General features: G+C 36.9%; 3 protein-coding genes across 4 annotated transcripts; all 3 read right to left on the reverse strand.

Moving 5' to 3' along the window:
• Positions 1-1,852: 1,852 nt before the first annotated feature.
• Positions 1,853-4,615, reverse strand: LOC149623310 (ionotropic receptor 25a-like). Of its 2 annotated transcripts, none has more exons than XM_089853370.1 (8): positions 4,431-4,615; positions 4,159-4,358; positions 3,710-4,099; positions 3,438-3,637; positions 3,237-3,369; positions 3,045-3,172; positions 2,596-2,743; positions 1,853-2,501 (listed from the first exon to the last, which is right to left on the reverse strand). In XM_089853370.1, exons 1-8 carry the CDS (start codon positions 4,572-4,574, stop codon positions 2,477-2,479), a joined length of 1,368 nt encoding a protein of 455 aa, XP_089709496.1. In that variant the 5' UTR covers positions 4,575-4,615; the 3' UTR covers positions 1,853-2,476. The 2 variants fall into 2 exon arrangements, with proteins under 2 accessions (XP_089709496.1, XP_089709497.1); XM_089853371.1 differs by having other exon boundaries at positions 1,853-2,508.
• An 80-nt stretch (positions 4,616-4,695) lies between these two features.
• LOC149623311 (uncharacterized) lies at positions 4,696-7,680 on the reverse strand. The gene is made up of 7 exons (XM_089853276.1): positions 7,554-7,680; positions 7,160-7,471; positions 6,057-6,286; positions 5,367-5,486; positions 5,123-5,299; positions 4,937-5,062; positions 4,696-4,869 (listed from the first exon to the last, which is right to left on the reverse strand). The coding sequence occupies exons 1-7, from the start codon at positions 7,657-7,659 to the stop codon at positions 4,696-4,698; spliced, it is 1,245 nt and encodes a 414-aa protein (XP_089709402.1). The 5' UTR covers positions 7,660-7,680.
• A 5,937-nt stretch (positions 7,681-13,617) lies between these two features.
• On the reverse strand, positions 13,618-23,720 carry LOC149623312 (ionotropic receptor 93a-like). Its single transcript, XM_089853277.1, has 17 exons — positions 23,662-23,720; positions 23,492-23,499; positions 23,269-23,406; positions 18,507-18,644; positions 18,190-18,429; positions 17,904-18,133; positions 17,686-17,841; positions 17,529-17,621; positions 17,253-17,456; positions 16,985-17,194; positions 16,771-16,926; positions 16,543-16,705; positions 16,264-16,484; positions 15,939-16,201; positions 15,500-15,611; positions 15,321-15,434; positions 13,618-15,258 (listed from the first exon to the last, which is right to left on the reverse strand). Exons 1-17 carry the CDS (start codon positions 23,718-23,720, stop codon positions 14,977-14,979), a joined length of 2,787 nt encoding a protein of 928 aa, XP_089709403.1. The 3' UTR covers positions 13,618-14,976.
• Between the last annotated feature and the right edge of the window lie 188 nt (positions 23,721-23,908).

Genomic DNA, 23,908 nt, shown 5'->3' on the forward strand with positions numbered 1-23,908 from the left:
TGGCCCAATTGTTTTTGCTCTTGGCCTTAGACGTACGCGTTGACGTTTAGGGTCCACTAAATTTACTGAAAGCCTACGGAAATGTGTAGCGGCCTAGACTTATGATCTTTCGTTTCATTTTAAATTTTCATATTCAAACTAAGTATTTGAAAAATTTCAATTTGATGACTTTAGTGTTTAGAGCCATACACGTTTAGATATTTCAATTTCTTAAACTCCTTCCTTGCCTTACCTTTTTAGAGTTGTGATGAATTTAGGAAAATGGTCGGAGCTTGTTATCTGGGTTAATTTCTTAAGCAACTGGGACCGTCCAGTATTCGGTCACCAACTAATTCTCGAAAAATAACCTAGATATACCAAAGAGCGTTAACTCACTTATTTTTCCCCTTTTTCCAAATCCGTTTTCAAATCCCCCAAAGTGTTCAACCTACTTAATCAATACAGTTAAAGGCGCTTAGTCCTTTGTTTACCCCAGTTTCGTGTTGCTTTGTTTTGTGTAATTACCCTTATTGGCGAGCACCAATAGAAAGTACTCGCGCAGTTTAATTAACTTTACTACACATGCACGGCCAATCGTTACCTTTTCTCGTATTTTACATTCGGCCAATCGTCAAACGCCCAGTGTATTATATACAGGGTGTTTCTTGTAAGTTTGGCATAAAATAAGGGGGATGTTCTTTGGGAAATCCATTTTTGAGTCGAAAATTTAACTTCTATCTCCATTTTGTTTGCCACAAGGGACACTGTTTTCGAGTTATGATTTGAGTGTTTTAGGGATGACCCCTTAATTAAATTAGAAATCATTGTCTTTGAGTTACTCAATTAAATTTAAGGGTTCATCCGTAAATTACTCAAATCTTAACTTGAAAACAGTGGCCCGGACGGTAAAACGTCATAGAAAATTTTTAACTCAAAATCGCCCTAAGGACACTCCCTTAATTTATGCCAGACTTAACTGAAACACCCTGTATTGTTTTTCATCCCAACTTGCGAATTCTAGTTACTAAGGTGAATTTACATGGCATGTTCGTTCGCTCAGCTTTGACTTTGTAGTGTTTAAATACTGGGATTGTTTTTAGTACTTTTGTGTATCGACTCAAAAACACGTATACAGGTATATTCTCAAAAGCTATATAGTGTTACGCGCTAAGCCTATTTTATTAGTAAAACTCTATATTTATATAAGTTTTGTCTTGCTCAATATATGTCAAATAATGTCAGGAAGGCGTATTTTTTTTCTTTTATGTCAAAAACATCTCGATTGTAACAAAAGTATCGATTGAAATGTCGCCATATATAAAATTTAACTGAGATCAATATAGTTTTGTGAAATTTCTAGACTTCGCGTGACGAATTTACCTAGAGTTTTATAGTCTTTAAGGCGCTAGTGAATTTTGAAGGCTAACAAAGTCGCTAAAGGACTACAGGGTTGTCAAGGCTAGAAAAGGAAATTGGAAAATTTGATTAAAATGTCTGGGAAAAATTTTAAAAGTTTAAAATGGGATTCAAATGTCTGGGGAAAGTTGAGAAGTTTAAATGAGATTGAAATTTCAGGGAAAATTTGAGAAATTTAAAATGGGAGTGAAATGTCAGGGAAAATTTGTGAAATTGGAAAATGAGAGTAAAATGTCAAGGAAAGTTAAGAAAATGTACTAGCCATTTTTAAACACGAAGTATTTCGATTTTTTTACAAATAAGGTTAGTTGATAAGAGAAAATTACTTTAAATCGTCAAGGAAACCTGTTAAAGTCTGGGATTTTTGTAATAAAAATATCTGGCGAACCTGCAAGGCTATCAAAGACATTTTTCATCCCAAATCATAAAAAAATTGAAACAATTGCAATATATTTTATTTCGATAGTTTCCATTTAATTTACAAAAGTAATATTTCTTTGTACGTGCCTTTAATAAGTGAGCCAACATTAACAACGATTTTAAAATTTATTCTCTATGTAACTTTAGGTGGGAACGTTTTGTATGTTATTATAATATAACATATTTTTCTCTTTTGGTTTATCGGTGGTACAGTTATTGATTAGATTTTGGTTATGGTTATACATAATTGCGAGTGATTGGTATATTTTATTTTAACTTAAATGCATTAAGAAAATTTATCGGTTTAGCTTGATTATAGAAAATCTGAATTTTATTTAAGCCGCTGCGAGTTTCTACTTTTCTAGATGGCGAGATTAACCGTAGATAATCGTTACTATTTACGCAAAAATTCTAGCTGGACGGTTTTTTTAATTAAAATAACTACTACTTATTTTTCTTTATTCCTTTCTTGATAAAAATAATCGACGTCCGATTTATTTTAAGATATAACTTTGTAACGACTAGATATCACCCGATATTTGATTAATTTTACGTTAACTAATAATTGAGCATTGATTTTTTTGATTGAATATTTTACACAAAATTGTACGTAATTCTCGAAAGAAGTCTTCGGTGGGCGACGGAGATCAATTGGGAGGATTTATCTTTTCTTATTTTTTCCATCTCTAAACGCTTGAAAGGTTGGGTTCAGGAAAAATGATAAACCATATAAATTGCCGTTATTTGTAAAGTTATTTTGTTTAAAAGTGGTTTCCTTACCGTCTCAAGGGATCTTTTGATTGGGTGCTGAAATCTTTGACCGTGATGACGCGTGTAGAACTGCGTTTTCCCTTGAAGTACAGGAACTCTATTATCAAGGTCAAAATAGCCAGGACAATTCCAATGAAGATCACGATGAAAACACCACCTGTCGAGGAAGTTGAGCTTTTATATTTTACCAATGGAAAAACTCTTGTCTCACAATGGAAATTTCTTATCCCCACGGGAAAACCCCTTATCTCCCCACGGGAAAACCCCTTATCTCCCCAAGGGAAAACCCCTTATCTCCCCAAGGGAAAACCCCTTATCTCCCCACGGGAAAACCCCTTATCTCCCCACGGGAAAACCCCTTATCTCTCAATGTAAAAAAACCTTTATCTCCCAATGGGAAGACCGTTATCTCCCAATGGGAAAATCCTTATCCACCAAATGGTAAACCCTATAGTTACCAATATTTTCTATAGCAATTCCATCTCCTTGTTTGGTTTTGTCGTAGCACTTCTTTCTGTAGGGGTTGTTAGTCCACCATTTGTCCTTCAGAGCTTCAAATTTCCTCTCGTTCAACAACTCCAAAATCCTAGAGAACAAGACCAATGTTCCGGATAATTTTACAAGAAATTAGAACAATAAAAAATACTTACGCATTAGACAGCCTTTCTCGAATCTCGGATCCTTTGGGTAAAGCCAAAGCTAAGGGTCTCCGACTAAATTCGTTTCCAACTTGATTCAGTTGGCAATTCATCATGGCGGCGTATCGGACTTGCGTGGATTCGGCTGTTAAAATTTAATCTGTTATAAGTCCCGGTGTTTCGCGATTCAATTCCGAGTTCGATTGTACTCGCCAATGAGTGCGAATCCATCTTGAGGTCCCTTGGACGCCAGAACTTTGTCAATTCCTTCCTGCAGTGTTTTGACAAAAGTGGTTTCTTTCATAGTCCACCAAATTTTTGTGTACTTGTCCGAGACGGGGTAATCCCAAACTGCTAGTTTGGCCCTTTCGGTTTCATTTAGGGAGTCATCCAGGGACATGTTTTTCCAAATTCTGACGAATCAATGACAAAGATAGGTCAAAAATTGCGTCTTTTGTAAATAAACCAGCACTTGGCCAAATTACTCGTAAAATCTTTCCTCGATGGCGGCCATCCTTTCAAAGTACGTTTTAGAGGTGGATCCTTCGACGGGCGCGTATTTGATCTTGTATTGTTTGGCCAAATCTTCCAAGGACTCGATGGTAGAGTCCAGACGAGAGACGGTCAAGAAAGCGGCCAAGTTAGCCGTGTAAGAGGCGATAATGATGAAACCGAATAACCACCAAGTAGCCGCCACCAGTCGACCCGATAGGTTTCTAGGGGCTTCACCGCCTCCTTGCGGTGTTAGAGATGTAATACAAAACCATAAACTTTCCTTCAGACTAAAGTCTCTCGTTTCCTCGTCGTCCTTGTATTTTTCTTTATTGTTATGGTAGCTGTAGGGACTCAGTCGATCGAATAGGAACATCAAGAAGCTAAGGAAAAGATTTTATCCGTTTATCGGGGAAGAATTAAAGCGGCTACTAATTAATACCTAGTGAAAAAATAAGCTCCAATGATACAAGCCCATACGTTGGCTTCCAACACCGTTAAAAATTTGAATAACGAAGATTTCGGTTCATTTTTCTTCATTAAAATTGAAACTCCGACTAAATCGTAGAAAGGAACTGTGAAATCCACCGCCGTCTCTCTCTCAGCCATAACAGCGATTGGCCCCAGCGCAATGTCGGCGCTCTGTAATAATGACAAAAATTATTAATTGTATATAGAAATGAACGTTAAGTTTATAAATTTATACTGTGTTACCCCATTGACAATGTCACCAATCATGCCAGACCAGGAAATATTTCTTTCCGCGATTTCGTGCATGTCACCGTGTAAATTATCTTTCGTTACGGTTATGCGATACTGAAAATCCCAATTGGCCTTGGCTCGAATTTCGTTTAGCATATCAATGCAAAAGCCTTCGTACCCAATTGTTTCACCCTTTGCATTTTTTACTTCGTAGATAAATGGTGGTTCCTGGGTATAAAACAATTTTTATCATGATAGTTTTTAAAAGTACTTTTTTTTACATCCAATTTAATGAGATAAGGGTCATTTTTCTCTTTAAAATAAGACTTACAATAACGGTCGTGATTCGTAGCATCGGAATAGCTTTATGCTCCTTAATATCTGCAAGAGCTGTGCTGTCGAATTCCGCCACAGGCGATTTTGCCATGTCTCTAGTCCATTTACCTTTAGCCTAATTAAATTAGAGGTTCGTTAATAAGTCATTATGATTAATTGAGTCGCCGTGGTTAAATACTAACCGTGATACGTTCATCGCCATTCATGGCGAAGTGAGACAATTGAAGATTAATATTTTGATACGGCAAAGCTTTTTTACTGGCGCCGGCTTTTAAGACGATGTCTCCGTAGACTCCTTTGATAGTTATCTGTGAAATAAGATTTAATTTCATTGACTGACAACAAGGTTTTACTTTGAGGCGTCTTACCGGCTCAAGAATAGTTTTAAGTTTGACATTAGCTCTTTCGGCGATTTGTTCTTCAGTGGCGTCAGCCCCGCATTCTGGATACGTCAGAGCTTCGGGCCAACCTCCTTCTTTACCCACCTCACCTTTAATGGCGTCCAAGATACCCTTTGTCAAATCGTAGTAGAAGGCATTGTCGATCTATAAATTTTAAATAGCAATTAGATCGGCTGGTATTGTAGACACTATTTGGTAACACTCGTCTTACAATTTCATCCGATAGAGCACCGCTTTTCTTTAATTCGTCTAACTCGGCGGCTCTCGCCTCACCTTTGATGAAGATTACCGAACCATTGACGCATTTTTTGCATTCGATGTTTTTCTCATCCTGATTTAAAAATATTGCGTTTTTAATTAAACAGAGTAGGCTTGTTTTCTTTTTTATTCACACGATCGTATTAAATAACAGCGCTCCCAACAGGTCCCTAAAAGTCCCTATTTTCCGGCAAGGTTCCTTTATCTACCCTAAAATCGGTAGTTGGTCCTTCAATCGCCCTATTTTCCAAAACCCCAGAAATAAGCATTTATTTGGAACTTAGTCAATGGAGATGTCTAGAATAACTGTTTGAGTAAAGAAGTAACGAAACATAGTCAGTCTAAACATAAATACCAGTAAAAGAAAGTCAGAAATAACTCGCTGTTTTGTTGAAAATCGGAAAAACAAGTGATATAATGTTCTTAACTTCACTTAATACTTAAAAAGTGTCAGTTTTAAGACATTTATATATTAAAGATGTCATTTTGTTTTACCAGTGGTCCATTTTTGGTTCCTATTTTCAAAATTCTGGTCTCTATTTTACCCCGTTTTTATCGTGAAAAGTACCCCCTATTTATTTTTGAGATTTTGGTGGGAGCCCTGAAATAATGAATTGTTCAAATTGGAACCATATGACCATACCTTTGTCATCGCAAACCATCCATACTGGGGTTTGAACATTTCTTTCTCAGAGGCCTTGCTTAAGATGGCGTTAATGGTGGAGACTTTTCCCAATAGAAATATATTCCCCACATCCGATTTCCCTACTTTATTCAAGAAAATCTCGATTGTCTCGGGTTTCTCGTCAAAACTCTCCAAAGCAATGGCGCAAGGGATGTTATCGAATATCAAACCGACTTTATTTTGTAGCGCTAATTAAATAAATTAATTAATTAATTTTATTTTTGTCAATTACAATGAAAGGCTTAAAGGCCGACTTCCATCGAAAAGGGTTCTAGCGAACTGAAAACCGAGCATCGAGACTAAAGGCCTGTCCAGACTGACACATTTTGCGAGTTCGCATCTTCGCTTTGCTTGTTTGCAAGATTGCGCTACTGTCCACATTGGGTTTTCGCTACTTTGCGTCCTCACCTCGCGAAGATACAAATTTCTTGCAACTAAGCCAAGAATTTCGCGCCTTCGCGAGAAAAGCACCAATCACAGGCGAGAGGAAGGCTGGGGCGATTAGTTTCGTTTTTCTCTTTGGACAACGTCGATGGAGAAGGGCAGATTGCTCAAACTTTATTGGCTCTCAGAATGGGAAAAGCAAAATTGTTCCGTGTATCAGAACAGAAGTGCAAATGTTTTTCGTGATCTGTTGCGAAGATGCGAATAGACGAAGGCGCGAACACGCGAGCGCGAGTTCAATGTGGACAAAGCTTAACAAGTAGCAATGAAGCGACCGTGCCGATTTTCGAAGCCCCGCTGGGTCAAAAGGTGGAAGGGTTCTCGCTAACTGAAAGCCGTGCAATGTGGTTCTAGCGAACTGAAGATGAACAATAAAAATCCTTTTAAATTTATTTCCTCTCAAATTTTTGCTTTCCCCTGAAGGAAACACTCTATTGTGTATCTTCAGTTCGCTAGAACCACATTGCACGGCTTTCAGTTAGCTAGAACCCTTCCATCTTTTACCCCAGCGGGGATTCGAAAATCGGCACGGTCGCTCCATTGTTAGTCTCGATGCTCGGTTTTCAGTTCGCCAGAACTCTTTTCGATGGAAGTCGGCCTTCAATTTTTAAACTTACGGAATGTTTCGTCGTGAGCTACCATGAAGGATCTGATTTTATCTTTTCCCGTGTTAACACTGACGATGCTTTTGATGATTGATGCCATGGCCAGTTCAGGTGGTAAAACTTTTAAGAAATACTCTTTTTCGGTGTCAGTCAAAGGAGCCCCGGGCCAAGGAGCGTAGGTGGGTGTAACGCTAACAGTGGGTATGTGTAATTTTCGGACCACGAGTTTGACCAGGTCAGAGACTCGATTGATCGCGGTGTTGCCCGTTGTCGTATCAATAGCTAAGGTTGGAGCGGCCATTTTCTCTAGTATGGCCTTACAAACTGTAATGGAGCGTATGAAAAATGTTTTTTTTTTTTTAATTTTAATTAGGGTTCATTTTATTACTCAAGGGGTAAAACTTACTGTCGGCTTCGGTCATTTCGGGTTCTATATCAACCAGCGCTATTTCTACATCGGCCCCCAATTTTTCAGCCGCTGATCTACACGAGGTTTTTGGTCTTGAATTCATTTTATCGGCGATTATAACTGAAATTACATAGATGTTTCTTTCAAATTCAATTTTTAAATAATAATCTTAAATATAAGTACACTACTAAGCGAGCCCGTCATATAACGGTCCTTTGTTTTTAAATATCCTTGCACTTAAAGTTCATAATGACCTATTTCCACTCCTCACTTAACCGTCCTTGCTTTCACGATTTGTGACCTAAATATGTAAATATGGGCACTGGTGGCTTCGTTAATTATTTACTATTACTTAAAGTTTTAGCAAAAGAGGGCCTTCTTTATTATAATCATGCCTCCATTTTCCCTGCCCAAATTTTTCGTAACTTCTTAAATTAATTATACGTTTTAGGCCTAATATATTCATTTTTTTTCAGTGTTAAATAGATTTCGAGAATATACGTGATTCGTAATAGCACGCGAGTGTACCACTTTAATTTAGTTTATCCTCATTTTCTATGCAATTTTTTTTATCTCTCTAAGTTTATTAAATAAAACGGCCGGTTTTCGTGCACGTTTGAAGTTTTGAAACTCGTTTGGTTGCTAAGGGAACCGAGTCTTCGCCTTAACGCGTACTAAAGAGTCCGACACACATTGATCCATAACAATTTTACCGTAAACAGAAGTTGCAATCCGCCTTTTTTATCTACGTATGTGATTGTAGATTAACAACGTGGATATTAGAAATGGAGGATTTTGGGTGACCTTGAGTGTGTATGTGTGTCTGTTATACAAAAACAATTGTTTGTTGACAGCCAATTCAGATTCAGAAAAGGAATCTCTTTTATACTGTTAAAGAAGTAAAATCCTTTGCTGACAATAACTGAGGGTTTTTAAGGTATTGGTAAGTTTTCAAGGAAACACAGGGGCGGGGGGGGGTAAATAAGAAAGAAAATTTATAACAGTCTAATAATTATATGAGCTAGATTGAGGAAATTTCGCGGAAACAGATAGTGCTTTTAGCTATTTATGAAAAATATAATTATACTATTTGCCTCGGTTATTTATATTTCCACGGTTTCGATTTTATATCTATCTTCAATTCGAATTTTAATCAAAATCTCTATCAGGCTTAAAAATATTAAGTGGTATTTCCAAAAATAAATAGGGGAAAGTGTCGGACTCTCTCCTTCGTCTGTGACATGCATTTGGAGGGGTGAATGCATACTCGCGAAATCTGTTTCATCCCCCTCGCCTATTCACCACGTACCTAAGATGAAATTGTGATATTGCGCGTTAAGAAATAGTGCGGTTTTATTTTGCATTAGCTGCTTTTGACTGAGGCTAACCGCCACTGCAGTTTATCGCCACAATTTAATTTGATGATGTACATGATTGTATTAATTTAGTTTGCTAATATTGATGTTATTTACTAATACTAAAACGTTTTAGCTTATAATGACAACCCAGGGCCTAAGTTTAAACGAAATTCTAAAGGATTTTAACGATGAGTTTTTTGAATGAAATGATGATTTCAAGAACATCCGCGGCATTTTTTATTTAATTTCGACGTGCTAACTTTTTATACAAACTTTAACCTCGTTCAAACGCGAAAATAACACTAAAGAAAATAGAACAGAGCGCGGACGTCCGAGGTTGTGACTCTTCCTTGAGATACGCCTATGCCAAATTCTCCCGTTTGGTGGCGTACGAGCGTTATTTTCGGTAAGAATGACATCATCAACTACAAATCTGATTGGCTGATACCCTTTTAAACATCTCTCTCGCGCTTGAGCGTCTCGAAATGCATGTCAAGCTAAGGCAAAGGCAGGAAAATATGGCAGTCCGACACTTTCCCCTATTTATTTTTGGTATTTCTTTATGGATATGAAATTACGCTGTAACACACGTAGATATGATATTACGTGTTCGTTAAGGTTTCTTGTATTTCAGTTCCATTAGGAACCGAACAACTCTATCTCTCCCCGGGGAATTTTCATAAAATGGCTTATTCGCCGCAGAAATTACATTTTTCTATCTCTTTATTTATTTATTTATTATAGTGACATACGCGTTAAGTAAATCTTATATTAGAAATTTAGATTAGATTAAGTCGGGGAATTTAATAAATAATATTAAGCGATTTTTAGGTTATATTTGACAGAAACTGTAGGATCAAACTAATATTTTGCTTAATTGTGTAGAATTAAGGTCATTAGACGTAAAATTACCTTATTTAAATATTATACTTTAAATTTCTATTAGCTTCTTGAGCGGCTTCTTTGCTCCAAAATTTGAAATGTAAACCGGTTTTTTTTTTGGTTTTTCGTGTTTTGAGAAAATGAAGCCGCTTAAGGACTATTATTAAACTATGTTAAGTTTAAAGATTGTTGAATTAAGTTTTATGATTTGACATACTTTTAAAGAGCTGTTTTATTTTTAAATTATTAAACGTATGTGTGCATGAAAACATACGTTTAAATTTTTTAAAATATAGTTCTTTATTTGCCGCTTCCTCATGTAGTTCTTTAGTCATTTTTAAAATATAACAGCTCTTTAAAAGTATGTGGTATCGTAAAACTTAATTCAACAATCGTTAAATTTAACTTGATTATTTTATTTAACTTACGAAAGTTAATCTTGGCTCCATGTACACGAACCACGAAACTTTCCAAAAGGAAAAGCAAACAAATTCCATACGCGAATGTCAACTTCATTTTGAAGAATTTGACTGTAACAAAATTGATTATATAGTTTCTTAAGCCTTTCCGGAACGCTGTTCCGGTCGGCCCAAGTTCTAACCACCCGATGACTGCTCGGCAACACCGGCAACTTTGCTTTAAGAGACTCACTCCCAAGAAAAGGAAAACCAATATAGATCGCGTTAATTATACTCAAAACGCGCAACGGGAACCTCTCAAGATATATGCAGTTTCCTGTGCCGGTGGGAAACTCGATTTTCCTTGTATAAGATCAGCAAGCTATACATTGCCGTTGCCACCCCAGGAGTTATACCTTATTTTATCCCATTATAGGCCTATACTTTGTCCACCTAAGAAGCTCGAATTCAATGAAAGGGGGAATAACGCACCGAACTAAATCTATAATTTTATCTTATACTTATTCGGTTTACCTTATTGGGTCGTACGAAATCGTAACGGTGTATTATTTGCCCCCTAAAAATCAATGAGTTCCACCTGTTGAAAAAGTTTCGGCACTTTCGTGGTTGGGTAACGCGTTTTGATTCGTCCAATGGGTCAGTGTCTAGTTTAAACCAATCATAATGTTCTATACTACCAACGCTGAGTTATATATGTTTATTGTGGCGTTGGAAATGAATTTAACTTAGTTTAGGGAGTTATAGAAGCGCAATTTTACTTTTGAAGTCAACTTTACATGAACTACTTTTATTCCTACGATATTTAACATGGCGTGTTATGCCGCGCGACTTTCATTACACTTGCAAACTGATATTGAACTACGTAATGATTAATCCATTTTTCTGGTGATTGCGTTGTGTGTGTGATGTTTTTATCGATAAACATAAACTTAATGATATTTTTGACCGATTTAGATTTCACATGACTATGCGTTTCTTGTATAAGGGTATCAGATGTACTGTTCATTCGAATTATTATGGCTTCAAATCGATCTTTTATCTCGTTATAACTTATATCAATTTATGGGAAATATGGCCGGCTTTCCGTATGCCATTTCCGTTGTGAATTGTCAACTAATTAAGTGGTTTGCCGTATACTTAAAAACTTGTTCAAGTAATTGACCGAATTGAAAGGTATCGTCTTTTCTGGAGCACTTCAATTTCGTTAACTTGAAATTTCACGAGAATTTCTACTTCTTAAGCCTAATTTTTGAATATTGCATCTAAGCCTTTATCAAAGAAAGATCAAACGAGACCTTGTTAAGCCTAATTGAAATATGCCAGTAAAGCCTTTATCAAAAGTTAGGCTTAAATGGGTTTTTTCTCGCGCCAAACGTGAAAGATCTTAAGTTTTCTACCGGTTTTTCGGCCAATTTCTTAAACTCTCCCAAAAGCAAAATGAAAAACAAAACATTCCTACCTTAAAAAAGCGGGAAAATGTAAAATGATTGTAAGCTGAAGTCTACGGAATCGGATTCATGTTGAAGCTTTACAATGGCAGCCCGAAATACGACGCTGTCATGGAGAGCTCTAATGAGAATCGGGGACCTCAGGGTATATTATATAAAAAAATCCCAGGGCCCATGACAGGGGGAACGGAAGTATACTCCGTTGGATGTAAGTTAACTTTCTTGTTTAATTAGTTTAATGGCGGGCTAGGTGACGTTGACCAATCACAAACCGGCAACGTGAAGCCGTCCAATAGAGAAACGGGGAAAAGCTTAACATATAAATAAAGTTTACAGAGGGTCTGTCGTAAACACAGTTTCCAGTATCGTATATCAATAACTTCATACCTTGACAACTTTAATCCATATTTTTGCCCCAAGTTTCGCTCTGTTAATTTCTAATAGTCTTTCAGTGGCTTACTAGAGACCTTATTCCCATTAAAAAGCGTTTTATGTAGTTCATTTTGATTCTACAAGCCGCTAAAAGACTACACGCGAAAATTGGATTTTATAGATTCTTACCAGATCTGAAAAATTGTCCAATATTTTACTATATGAATAAATTATTTTCAAATTCGTTTTTGTAGTTAGTTTTAATTATTTTTACTTTAATTAAGATTATACTTTATTAAACCTACACGCGCTTACTACAAAAGCCTTCTCGTCGACTTTCGTTCGCTAAGCGTGTTTGTTGTCGGAACATATACGTTAGTTTACTATAGTTAGAATTCGATTTACATAATACCGTTAGGGCGTATGTTCAAAGTTTTGAGAACGCTCTGTTAATGGTATTAAGACATTTTGAGTGGCAGAACTTGTACTAAAATATTAAACCGTACTCGTACAGCCGATGAATACGGTGGAAGCCGCGATATGGCATATCGTAACCAATTGTACCTTTAATATTATACTTTAATTCTTGATTCGCGAATATATCGGGATTGCGTTATATTCCTTTAAAAGGTTTTTTTCTTGAAGTCGTTTACGTTGCTGTTATGTCGTGCGAAACTGCAAATATATTTTTTTTTCACTCCCCTTATTCTTAATGCATGGTACAACAGTTTTCTCCGAGTCGATAATTCTTAGGTGGCGTCTAGTCGATATTGTAGAAAAGATCTAGCTCTGGGAACCATTCCTTTTGGTCTAACCTTTAAAGTACTTATCGCGTGTTTCCCACGCTACGCGAGTTTCGCCTTGACCAACTTAATATTAACTCTAACGTTATTGTAAACTAGACTACTATAATTCAATAAATAATTCGTCATATTGTTCTTTATTGATTTATAGAATTCAATTGTTTGTATACTTAAGCCTTGGTTATAATAATCCCAACTCTTGATTAAAATAATAGTCTGTTATAGGATTTGTTTATTTAAAATTTTTATTATTACTTGCATCTTTTTGAATGTTTGAAAATAATTTTCTTATCTTTTATATCAGCAATCTTATCAAGAACCTTTTACTTTCACTAAATTGAGGAAAGTCTCTTGAAACCTTGACCCACCCCGTTAAATTAATATGTGCTAGTGAAAACAGAAACTAAAAATTTTATGTTTAATAAAAACATTTATTACTAATGAAGAGTAGAAACCAAAAGCTTAGTCACGTTCCCAGGGTTAAGCTTCTATAATAATCCCGTTTAGTTTCGTATACACTAGTGTATTGCGGGTCGATGATTTGCAGGGGCTGGTAGAGAATGCATTGGAACGATTACCCCTGGATGTTAGCTTCACTCTTTTTTAATAAAATTACACTTAACTTTTAATGAAAATTAATTATAGAAGAAGGTGACTTTGAGGCCCAAAATTATCCGCTGGAAGTATACTACCCGTAGCAGACCATTATTTAAATATATCCGCCCTGTTTAGTTTCGTATACACTGGTGTATTGCGGGTCAATGATGTGCAGGGGCTCGTAGAGAATGTATTGGAATGATTGCCCCTGGATCTTAGCTTCACTCTTTTCTTAAAATAAAATATTATAGTTAACTTCAAATAAAAATGAAAATTAATTAGAGAAGAAAGTGACTAATTAAATAATGATAACGTATTTATTTCCGTGCAATGAATGTCTTCATAATTTTTCAGTGTAAATTACACATACAAAACATTGCAAATTTGTATTTTTTTTATCTGAGTTAATTTTGAGTTTTGTTCGTATCGGCTCTCTCGTAAATTCAACCATTTGTTAATGGTTGAATATGTAAATTTCAATATACAATATGTTTAATTAGATACATTTACAAAATAAATAGGATCTTTTTCTAAATACCTTTGAGCGGAAAACGACAACACCTAATATTTGTTATTTTTGTTTTGTTTTTAATCAGCAACCGATATATACTTTTTTCCCCTAATTAATAATTATTCGTTTATTATTATTTTTAATTAACAATTAACGGTTATATTTTAATTATTTAATTAGTCAAAATATCACACTTCGCTTTGATATAAGCCGATATAGTCAGGAACTCCTATATGTTTTTATTTTATTATTATTTTTAAAAATAATATTTAAATATCTTTAATTAAAAACGACTTTGGTGTTTATTAGTGATTATAACTATATTTTTGTGCTTTTAAAATTAGTGTTAATATATTTAACATTATTATTTTAACTATTAACCCTAACTTGAGCGGTTTTTACGACAACATTTAACGTTGCATAGAGTTTTGTGCGTTTTTTTCTTGTGAGTGTTAAAGTTTAATTATAATTAGAATTAATTAAAAAAGGCACATTAGGGCCGTGCGTTATTCATATTTTTAATTATTTTTAAACTCTAAATATGAATTTCCAACGATTTTTTTCTTTCTAAAATTTTGTACCGCGAGGAGCTTTACGTATCATTATTAATTAACCATCTACCATTAATTGAATTTAATTTAATTTATGAATAACCATATGCCAAATTAAGTGCTATAATAATACCATTTAGGCAATGTTCAATTATTACCAATGTAACAATTGCATTCTTGAAAACTAATGAAACTTTCCATAAAAATTCATTTTAACTCCATTATTTTCTATCTTTTAAGGTTGTAACTTATCCTGTCTTATTTTTAACGAAATTCCTTTTTACCTGAGAATTTGTTAACATTTCAAGTCCGAATCTGACCTCACTGACTCTTGTTCTGAAAAATGGCAAAAATTTTATATTACAGTGCATTTAAATAGGCGTAGGTACAGAATGTTTTTAAACAAATTAATATTTTTGATTCGTTTTTCAAGTCCGTTCCGTCTCGTAACCGAAAGTACCGGTCGGGATTTAATTGAATTAGAATCTCCTTTTCTTGTTCCGGGCGCTGTCCGGGTTGAATTTGGTGTTGTTCGGGTTTCTGGGCGCCGTGTAGGTGAATTGTTCCGGCACATCCTCGTCTCCGTCATACATGAAATGTCCAGCAACTCGTTGACTTTGCGGATAAACCGTAGCCACTGACGAACGTCCATTTGAGGGCGGGATTGGGGAACCACCGAAGCTGAGACCTTCCTTTTTGAGAGCCCTGGCGCGTGGGTATTGTTGCATGTGTTTCAGAGTCGGGTCCGTGATGTGGGTCGCCTATGAAATAGGTCAAAGGTTAGCCTGTCTGTACTTGGAATATGTTGGTGTATGGTTATTACTTCCGGATTGACGTAGAACTTTTTGTAGAGAACCTCCGCGACAAAAGCCGAGACTGACATTGCTATACCGCAGAATAAAACCACAAACGAGCCGTACATGTGAAGCAACGAAATCTAGAATGAAGGAAAGATAATCAAATTAGGTTTAAAATCAAAAATAGAGCAAAATAAATCTTTACTTTTCGAGTGTCACCAGCTTGAGGTTTGGTTGTTTGAGTACACTCGTTCTCTTTGGGCCAGAACTGTTTCTTCCATTTCATCACCAGGCCCGTTTCTATCAGTTTCTTTATCCTGTAGAAGGTACATCGTTGGTTTATAGTTGAATTTAGGCCTTATGTAAGCTATGTTATTTTCATATTGTTCATGTGTGGACATTTATAATCGATAGAAAAGACGTGTAATTTCATTAATCGGTTTTATCTGAAGATGCGTATTCCGCAATATAGTCAACTCACTCTCTGGGAACGTTCAATATGTCCCACTAACCTTCCCAATGTTATTATGTAGGCGTATTACAATTTTCTCAGCTCCCACGTTTTGAGCTCGTGATATTGATTTTTAATATTCAAAATAAAGTGTGTATGTGTGTAAGTAAACAAGATCGATTCGAATACTAACTCTTCGTTCATTCTGTCTAAAAATGGCCAATTTTTGGGTACGGGTAACGCCATGACCTCTCTGAGGACAGGTGAGCCACTGTAGGCGTAGTTGCAAGCTTTTTCGGCTGGTAATCTAGTTTCAATGATGCTTAAGACCTCCCTCTCTGGTAGCAACATGACCATTCGATTTCGTTGTACTCTGCTCAAAGTGTTGTTAATCTCGTTACGGTTGTAGATTTGCAGACCTTTGTTTAGTGTCACCAGAGGCCCGGTTTTCTCATTCTACAGAAACGTTATAATTTAACAAGCCCATTTTCTTAAACCTTGGTTTTATTTTTGTTCACCTTTAGGAATTCAATGAGGCCTTCTCCGTCGAAAGTCCCCCATTTCATGTAACGAGAGGCTCCCAACAAGTCCTGAACTGATTCAATCGGATTTCGGATCTTGGGGAAAGTTAGCACGGCCACCAAGTTACCGCTGTACGATGTTACAGTGACAATGACGAAAATCCACCAGAAACCGACGAGGATTCGACCCGAGATAGCCATGGGTAAGTGAATGCCACCTGTAAATTACATATGTTTTAGTAAACGTGTTCGTGTCTGTCACTTCGAGTAACTTACCTTGCTGTACAACGGCGCCAAAGACGTACCAAGCGCAATTGGACATCGTGAATAAGCCTTTTCCATCGCATAGACCATAGTATTCGTAGTAGGGACTAGCGCGATGCATGACGTAGAGTAAGGGACCCATGATCACGATGCAAACGATGATGCAAGCCCAAGTCTATTTAATTTTTTAGAATAATAAGTTAAATTAACTCTGTGTTGAATGTGTCAATCAATACTTACGTCCCAAGTGAAGGGTGCCAAGAACAAGTAGGTGTAGTCCTGGTCCGGCTTTTGAGTCAGAATTAGATAGGGCTCTTCGTCAACGGCCGCTGTGAAGCTGACATATTGCATTCGGTCTTTGGTTCGGTACATTGAATTTGCGATGAAATCAACTCGCTTGGATATGAGACATAAATTAGTTCCGATTTTAGAAGCATCGCGCAAAATCACTTACTTTGTCAACAATGAGTCCCATGAGTCCAGTCCATTTGCCGTTTTCTAGTAACCCGTATTCGCTGTTATCAGCCACAACAAATTTGGGGGTGAAGTTCATTTTGACTTGCAGTTCTTTAATGATTTCGATCATGAGACCCTTCCACCCATCTATTCCCACAATTCCTCGCGAATAATCCTTTGGCGTCATTCTGGTTGTTTCTGGAGCTGACTATTTAAATAGGTAACGAATAAGCAACGTTTAAATCCTCATAATTGATGGTACTTACTTCAGTCAAACCAATTCTGACTTCTTTCATTCTGAAATCTCCCGAAGTGACCGGGAACAAATAGGTGAAAACCTTTAATCCGGACATTGGTGACCATTCGGCGGAATGTTCGAATTTGTCGTCCGCATTAGGGTCCGAGATGACGGTACTTTCGACCTTGTATTTAACGCAGTTGCTACATTTTTGGATGTCGTATGATTTTTCCTATTTCAAAACAACAACAAAAAAATATGACTAGAGATGTTTCTTCTACCTATTACCTACTTCTCTTTATACCTGAATGTATTTCACGATGCTTTCGCGATTTCCTTTACCTACACCCTCACTTAATGTCGTTAGCAAAGCATCAAATTCGCAACCTTTCGTGAACTATTGAAAATGATTAGTAATCAACCTCTAATTAGATAACTAGGTCATCAATTCGGTTCAGTACCGCGCATTCTCCCTCGAAGTTCTTGGAAATCACGGCGATGTTCGCGTCTCTCGGAACATCTTTCGCTGTTTTCCAGAAGGCATCGTCTAGTTTTGTCTCGCCTGTCGCGATTGTAATCCAAAACTTGGTGATGGATAGTAGGTTCCCGGCTTTAGCCTGTTTTCATTTATTATTGAACCTTTAGTTCTTTGAAGATTCGGATCTTTTAAAACACTCACTTTAGCGATTGCAGTTGCTAGAAAAGACGGTTCTCCAATCACGATGAAATAGCGGGCGTACTCGTCGTTTTTGATGTTCGCGAAAATGGTGTCGAACGTTAGCTGGTCATTCGAGTCTTTCGTCACAGTTTCCGCACCGCCGCTCGCGTACGTCGTAGCCGTCGTTGTCCTTTGACCCACGAAAACGGTGGAGAGGAAAACGTCCACCACTCCAGACAGTAGGCTCAAATCTAGGGGTAAACATTAAGGACCGTGCTCGTTGATGAATGATAGATATTCATATTACCCATTTTATTGTCATGAATGATGACAACATTATCCCAGTGTTTCAGATGAGACCTTCTCATATCGGCCAAGATCGGTACAATATCGTCGGCCGATATCATGACGGGGTAACCAACCCCCTTTTTCGGATCTGGTCGATAACATCCGTGATCGTAGACGGCCATTTGCAAGTTGCTGGATTTGGTGTATTCTCCGTATCCCTTCACCGTGTCCAGGCACGAAAGAACAGTCAACGTGCCTTCTTTTTCATTAAATGAATTTCAAAGTTAAACAGAATTTGAAGCGTCCCACGTATTTTTTTTTTTTGTAAACTCCTACCCTCTGCGGACTCAAATGTCTGCTTGTAGGGCGTGTCTAGTCCCTTAAATGACACCGTTCCTTCGACATTGGGTTTCACTTTTTCCAATTCGGCCACCACGTCCCCCGCTATGTCCACAGTAGGATCTTGGATAACCACTAAAAGTACGCCAGACATTAAGATAATAAATACCAATTCAAAACCCACGACCCTGATCTCGACTGCTTGACCTTTCACCTCAAATAACTCTCCATTTAATTAATTATATAACCTTTTATTAAGCCTATCTTTAGCATTGACGAAAAATTAGGGATATTTAAACAATTGTAAATATGCCAATTCAACCTTGACCCCTTGTAAGAAATCCTGTCCTTTTCGACCCTATTCATCATCGCCCCTCTTATTAACTACACCCTATTTTAACAAGAACGACGAACGACGTTGCACATTAATTGCACTCTTGACGTTTTTCAAATCGATTTGTTTGAAACTTGGCCTAGATACAATGGTTTCGCAACAATCTCCCCCCCCCCCGCCCTGTCCAGTGTAACACGTATAAGGTTGGTTCATACTGATTTCCAATAATTTCAGTCCCTCCTCTTTTCGGAGTTTGAACACAACAAACCTCTACGTTTTTGAAAATTATTCGTTTGTATAAGGCGCGTAACGCCCAGTTAAAATAGACTTAGGTAGTCACTCAACTCCACACCACTAGGACAATGTTTTATTTTAACTCTTTCGTTATTGACTGCCTTTTCTGTATACATTTCCGTTGTCATGGTGATATTTTTACATTATTTCCCAAACCATAAATCCAGGTCTCTCAAGGTGAACTAAACTTTCTCGACAGGCTCTACAGGTTATTTCGCGAAAGTTTCTACTTTTTCAAAGGGAGGGTAGAAGTGGGAAATTTAAAGTATTCCATAAGGGTTTCATGTGATAAAGGTATCGATTAACTCAATTTCCCCCATTTTCTAATTTTCTAGAATCTACCATTGTAGATGTATACTTGTATAGCGTTTCTTTTATTTATACTGCACACTGTAAACATACTGAAATTGACTTGGGGGGAAGTTAATTGCGTTTCCGGTTGCTTGGTTTGTGTCGAAATATTTTTAAATGCTTCTTCATGGAAACGGTCTCTAGGGGAAGCCAAGAAGACATTTTATATTTGAGAACGAAAAAAAGCATTTCGCCTTAATCTCGGGTAGTTTCCTCACGCATCACCGCCATATTGGAAAGCGTATAACGATCCAATACAAAAGTATTACTATGGTAGATTATATAATCTTCTACTACGAACTTTCTCGTGACGTCACGCCCTCCTATCTCTTACTTCCCTTGGCGACCATATTGGAAGTCGTCAGCTCAGACCATACAATTTAGACTATTAATATTGACGTTACGTCCCCGTAGCTCCTCCCCTCTTCGTACCACTCTATAAACCGTGGAAACCCATTTTAAGTCGATAAAACTATACTTGCAATCTTAAACTAGATTAATGTTTATATTATCCCGCTTTATTTTTCATCCTTTCAAGATTGAAAATATTGAAACGAAATTCGATTTTAAATTCGGGGAGCCTTGAAACCCGGTCTTTGATGAAAGATTACTAGCTGTCAATGCAGGTTCAGGCTAAGCACGGACTGGCGCGTGACCTCAATTGAAATAGTCTCTTGTTCTTCGTACCTGTTTCTTATGCCAATATTAGTTTAGGAGAAAAAGACCATGCCGATATTTTGAACTATTGGTTTACTTTAACCGTACCCAAAGAAAGAATTGATTTCTGTCATATTTTTTATTGTTTATATTCCTACTGACTTATTTATTGTATGTCTCTTGACGGTAAATCGTTCTCAAATATCGATTTTACTCCAGTCGGAGTTGGCCACGTCAACTCTTTAACGTATCATTCCGCTTAGCCTTTCATAGTGGCGCAAACTCGAACTGACTTGGTGTTAAGGCCATCAATAATACCCCTTAGTTAAGCGGATACTTTTCATGGAAGGAAATAATTTGTACAGAATTTTGTAAGCGGACGGAAGTGAACCCTTTATACTGATCTAAAAGTTCCGTTTTAATAATTTGCAACGAAAGGAGGCAGTCTTATGTTAATTCAACGATGAGAAAAATTTCACAATATTTGTGACTTTACCGCGGAAATTGTGAAATTTACTTTGTTTTAGCTGGTGTTGTGAATATACATGATTTTATTGCAAAAATTGTGAATTTTCGGGATTTTATTGCAAAAAATTGTGAATTTTCAGGATTTTATCGCAAAAAGTGAATTTTCAGGATTTTATTGCAGAAATTGTGAATTTTCAGGATTTTATTGCAGAAATACTGAAGTTTCGTGATTTATCAACGGGAATTGTTAAAAAATGATTTTTTTGACAAATTTAATTATTTTGTTGCCTTAAATTATGATTTTTGATTACTTTTATTGCGCTAAATTGTGAATTTTAATTACTTTTATTGCTACAAATTGTGAATTTTAATTACTTTTATTGCTACAAATTGTGAATTTTAATGACATTTATTGCGACAAATTGTGAATTTTAATGATTTTTATTGCGTAAAATTGTAGAAATTGAAATTTTATGATTTTTGTGACATAACCAGTGCTTTGTGTTGTAAAAACGATCTCTCCTTACCGACATCATATCCCAAGGACAGAGAGACGAAACCAAAAAGGGCTAAGAATATTTTGAACCTCATTTTGTACTGTTTTAATTCGAGTTAAACTTTCTGTATTATTGCATGACCAAATTAGACCTAGCTGTCCCTTTCTCTTCAGTTGTCCAAGCTCGAATTATATAGCGGGAGTCCGATGTCGAAAGTGTCGCGCGGTCCGCAACAAGTCCAGGGACTTCTGGTCGGAAAGAGTGGCAGGGTGCCAGGATATATAGCATTAAACAGTGTACTATTATTATATCAATAAATTTCTGTATGGATTGCTTTAAAAAGAGCTCGCAGTATATGTAGGGGGCGCCTTTCCCGAGTTCCACAGTACAGGATCTTAATTTTTGCAATATGGTTTCACCCAGCATGGGAAAGCGAAAATCGATTGTTTTCAGAACTTTCTACACGGTTCTTGGCTTTTCTTGGGTCAGGGTCCGCGATTATTTGAAAACTTGTACATAATGGCGTCGATTTCTGGAGTGGAAATTATAGCTTATTACAGTGGGTACTCATGGGAGCAAAAAGTGAACGCATAAATTCGTTTGACCCAAAAAGACTAAATTTATAAACTGAATTTTTATTTAAATCATAACGCTCAAAAGTTAAACGAATTGTGGAAAAACTGGTAATAAGAGTCATATGAAACCTCCCACGTAACTGATTAAATCTCTTTCCTGTTCCATGGACATCACTACATCGTCATAAGCAAATAAACATTCAATCATAGGGTGGAGATTAGTTTAATTGCGCCGTTTACTAAGAAAACCCTAAATGAGGCATTAATTCAAGTATCTAACACGCCACTTAAAACTTATAGTATTTATAATTAAATGTATCTATGGTCACCATAATTCGATTTGACTTCTGCATATAAATCTAATTAAATGAATAATAAACACATGTCGAACGGCTGCCAGATACAGGGCGCACTTCATATTAATTTCCCATTGAGAGCCTAATATAGTGCTAAGGGAGATGCTCTTCCTCTATACGTGCATGGAAGTATTACTTGCCGCACCTGCGGGGGGGAGCGGTTACAACGCGTGCGCCACTGCGGAAGCAGGGCAGGCAAGGGGATTAGCGGAAGAACTGAGCGAAGGACGGAAGGGGGAAGGACCCTAAAAGGCACACCTTACACACTAGCACACTTTACACACTCTTCTGAAAAACGCTAATTCGTACATTGAATATCATTTTTCACACTGCAAACTCGTACTATACATCCTAGCTGTCAGAACGATGCACAAAAGCTTAGTATACAGCATTTAAATTAATAGCAATTGAAATTATAACGTTGTTCAGAGTAATTAGAGAATATTAAAGAATTTTGGTATCTGTACGAACTACGAGGACTTCTATCAACCTTAGTGCGAAGAATCCTGAGTCGACGGAGGTGTGCCTTTTCCATGCCGTGCACACCTCTCTTCTCCTCGGCGGTGTATTTTGCACACCTCGTCGACGACCAAGACGAAGAATCCTGGGCCGTCGAGTTTTAAGGAGGTGTGCCTTTTCCATGCCGTTGCACACCTCTCTTCTCATCGGCGGTATATTTTACACACCCCGTTGAGAAGTCCGATGACTAAAGTTATGTTCGAAGGTATAAGAAAAGAAAAAAAATGTTTGCGAATTTTATAAGTACTAACAATCTATGAAACTTGTAATCATATATTTGGAGCGTGATATTCCGCAGAAGCCACAAAACTAATGTAATTAAAGAATTTTGCTTTTTGTACGAGGTGTGCTATCATTCATGCCGTTGCACACCTCTCTTCCGACCGGCCGTGTATTGCACACCTCGTCGACGACCAAGGCTTAGTGCGAAGAATCCCGGGCCGTCGAGTTTTAAGGAGGTGTGCCTTTTCCATGCCGCGCAAACCTCTCTTCACATCGGCGGTATATTTTACACACCCCGTCGAGGACCAAGTACGATGGTATTTGGGAAAAAAAAAAGAAAAAAATCGATTTCTCAGATAGCCTTTTTGGTTAATTTTTCGGAAAGCTTCTCCAGAAATGAGTTTTTCTCCATGGAAATGGTACTTATTGGTCTTTAAAATTCATTAACAATTATTTCTATTTTTTTTTTTTTTTGTAAACTCCTACCCTCTGCGGACTCAAATGTCTGCTTGTAGGGCGTGTCTAGTCCCTTAAATGACACCGTTCCTTCGACATTGGGTTTCACTTTTTCCAATTCGGCCACCACGTCCCCCGCTATGTCCACAGTAGGATCTTGGATAACCACTAAAAGTACGCCAGACATTAAGATAATAAATACCAATTCAAAACCCACCCCCTCTTTCTACCCTCTTTGGTCTGTTCTACTTACATGTAAGCCTTTCAAAGCGAGAACACTCCAGCCAAGCCTTCTACTCTCCCTCTTTCTACTGTCTTTGGTTCTGCGCTCCACTTTCCAAGCATTGCCACCCGTAAGATCACCCACTTGTTGTTATTCCTCTCCACCTGTCCTGGAAATTCCTTCATTAATTAATTACTTACAAGCACTTTGCTAATTTAAATCTTAAAATTTGTTTACTATTCTCATCATCTCTTCTCATGTTAGAATCATATCGTCCGTACTTCAAAAGCCCAAGGCTTACTTGTATAAATAAAATAAAATAAATAAATAAATAAAACCATAAGGACATTATCTCTCTAGAGATGATGTCCTTATGATAAAACTCTTATGCAAAATTTTTATGCAAAACTAAAATGATTCAAAGATAACTGAAAATATAGTAAAAGT

Source organism: Phalangium opilio, unplaced genomic scaffold, assembly GCF_054372755.1.
Source record: "Phalangium opilio isolate 3A_F unplaced genomic scaffold, DU_Popi_V2 ptg000113l_1, whole genome shotgun sequence".
Classification (NCBI taxonomy): domain Eukaryota; kingdom Metazoa; phylum Arthropoda; class Arachnida; order Opiliones; family Phalangiidae; genus Phalangium; species Phalangium opilio.

What these genes read in the sequence shown, in the direction of transcription:
- LOC149623310 (XM_089853370.1), bottom strand. Translation starts at nt 4,574, where the DNA reads ATGCTAAACGAAATTCGAGCCAAGGCCAATTGGGATTTTCAGTATCGC. An exon ending in TTGGTGACATTGTCAATGGG is followed by an intron (nt 4,359 to 4,430) that starts GTAACACAGTAT and finishes TCATTATTACAG; the next exon opens with AGCGCCGACATTGCGCTGGG. An exon ending in TCAAAAGATCCCTTGAGACG is followed by an intron (nt 2,502 to 2,595) that starts GTAAGGAAACCA and finishes TCAAGCGTTTAG; the next exon opens with AGATGGAAAAAATAAGAAAA.
- LOC149623311 (XM_089853276.1), bottom strand. Translation starts at nt 7,659, where the DNA reads ATGAATTCAAGACCAAAAACCTCGTGTAGATCAGCGGCTGAAAAATTG. An exon ending in AGCTCACGACGAAACATTCC is followed by an intron (nt 6,287 to 7,159) that starts GTAAGTTTAAAA and finishes TTATTTAATTAG; the next exon opens with CGCTACAAAATAAAGTCGGT. An exon ending in GATGGTTTGCGATGACAAAG is followed by an intron (nt 5,487 to 6,056) that starts GTATGGTCATAT and finishes TTTTTAAATCAG; the next exon opens with GATGAGAAAAACATCGAATG.
- LOC149623312 (XM_089853277.1), bottom strand. Translation starts at nt 23,720, where the DNA reads ATGAGAAGAGATGATGAGAATAGTAAACAAATTTTAAGATTTAAATTA. An exon ending in TGGGACTCATTGTTGACAAA is followed by an intron (nt 16,927 to 16,984) that starts GTAAGTGATTTT and finishes CTCATATCCAAG; the next exon opens with CGAGTTGATTTCATCGCAAA. An exon ending in TGGCACCCTTCACTTGGGAC is followed by an intron (nt 16,706 to 16,770) that starts GTAAGTATTGAT and finishes AAAATTAAATAG; the next exon opens with ACTTGGGCTTGCATCATCGT.